Source organism: Alligator sinensis, unplaced genomic scaffold (assembly GCF_000455745.1).
Source record: "Alligator sinensis unplaced genomic scaffold, ASM45574v1 scaffold216_1, whole genome shotgun sequence".
NCBI lineage: Eukaryota > Metazoa > Chordata > Crocodylia > Alligatoridae > Alligator > Alligator sinensis.
The window spans coordinates 4,685,306-4,687,156 of NW_005841868.1; the positions used below are offsets into that span (position 1 = coordinate 4,685,306).

At 49.2% G+C, this 1,851-nt stretch overlaps 1 protein-coding gene across 2 annotated transcripts in view; it reads right to left on the reverse strand.

Moving 5' to 3' along the window:
- LOC102370934 (zona pellucida sperm-binding protein 3-like) overlaps positions 1-1,851 on the reverse strand; it is an 8,867-nt gene that overhangs the window by 3,364 nt on the left and 3,652 nt on the right. For both annotated transcript variants that reach the window (XM_025193498.1, XM_006016831.3), the window contains exons 4-5: positions 1,643-1,825; positions 474-654 (exon numbers count right to left, since the gene is read on the reverse strand). In XM_025193498.1, coding sequence (XP_025049283.1) covers positions 474-654; positions 1,643-1,825 — 364 coding nt within the window. The remainder of the gene's footprint in view (positions 1-473; positions 655-1,642; positions 1,826-1,851) is intronic.

Genomic DNA, 1,851 nt, shown 5'->3' on the forward strand with positions numbered 1-1,851 from the left:
CCATAGTGATTCACAGCTACATTAAGGTTAGAGAGACAAAACTCCTCTGCCCACATCCTAACCCAAGAGTGCATATGATAAGGAACCTGGAATCCTTACTGAAGGAAGGGGACCCTCCCCAAAATAGGTTATACATGTATATACAGACTAGCTGTCTGTACAGCAATCTGATGAGATTAGGGGAGCACCTGCTTTCATCATCTTAAGATCCACTGAATCCTTCTGACACTTTGAGGACTACAGCAAAAACAGTCCCAGAACCAGTGCTCAAGTTCTGCCTACAGGCAAGAGCCCATGGCCCAGCCCTAGTAATATATGAACCCAGCAGCTGGGGGAAGCCATCTACCACAAGCCTGCCCAGCTCAGACCATGCTGGGTCTTCTTGCCCTTAAGACAAAAAAAACCCAAAACAAAACACAACTCATGCAGTAACCTCTTTTCTTCAAGACCCTCCCCGCCTCACTTCCACTGACCCACGGTTATTCACAATCACATAAACCCTCCTGGAATGGCTCAGACGCTTTGAATGGGCTCCATAGCACTCATCCACGTAGATCTTTGGGGAGACATTTGGATTGGCTGCCACTCTGGCCTCAATATGAATGGGAGATCCAGTTCTGAACACCGGGGTCTTGTCTACAATATTGAAGTCCTCTGTGGGTAGAAGAGGGGAGATTGAGTTACTGTCCTCCACTTGTCCCCAGCAAAGATGGAGCACTTGAAACAGATCCCCCATACTTAACTTATCCACTCAGCACAAGTCAGCGTCCCATAGGTCCGATTTCTCAGGAAATGAACTATTACACATACAAGCCCATCTCCATACTGTAGGGCACTGAGGTGGGGAGCTTGCATCTTGAATCGGCAGTTTGCCACAAAACACTTGGTTTAGTGACCTGTGTCAGTCACCTCTTCTGCTCTCCAGAGCAACTGGACTAGGTATTGCTCTTCTCCACATTTAGGGCAAGGGTGTCAGATTCATCTGACCCCATGGGCCAGACAAGTGGCATGAGGCTGGTACACAGGCTGGATCAGGTCCACAGCCTCCCTGCCTACAAACTTAATCCAGCACACAGTCCCAGTGAATACTGCAGGTGGCACAGTTTAGGATGTCAGTCCCGATGTGTACCACAGGTAGCACTGGCCTAGTCTGTCATGGCACAGCATGCGAGTCAGTGGGGCAACACTGGGGGCCAGATTATGGGGCTGCAGTGGCCAGATCCAGCCTACAGGCTGTATATTTGACACCCCCGATTTGCATTACAAAAAAATCAGTTTATACTACAACTCTTGACTGCATGGCGTGCCAAGCACATCGAGTCATTTGGCCCCAAGTGGTCTTCAAATTGAACTTGGACTCTGGACAAGAAGCTACATAAGTAGGTAATTAGGCATCTCCCCCTCCCCCGCCCAAGTGTGGGCACCACTAGCTGAAAAGTGGTCATGAAGAAGCTAATCTAGATGAGAACATCCAGGAGAATGTTCTGTTCGTAAGCAGGAGGGTACTACACACTACAGGAGTATTAGTCAAGAGGGACCAACAATATCTCGCAGGGCCAAACAAGACAGAATCAAGTTTAAGGTACAGTTTTGCCCCCCACCCCCAGTCTGCCTCAGAGGCCCAAGATCAGAAAGCTCTTACCATTCAGGATTCTCAGGGTGAAGTTCATCCTCGCAGACTTCATGGAATGGACACTTTGCAGGAAATGGGAAGCAGCTTGTACCATTGTCAGGGAAGGGCTAGTCACTCTGGTACTAGAGGATCCTTTAGGGGCAGAGGTCTCTGTTGTTTTGGAGGAGGCTGAGAGGGCAGTGGACAAACTCACTGTAGTGCAGGATGGGGCCAGGGAA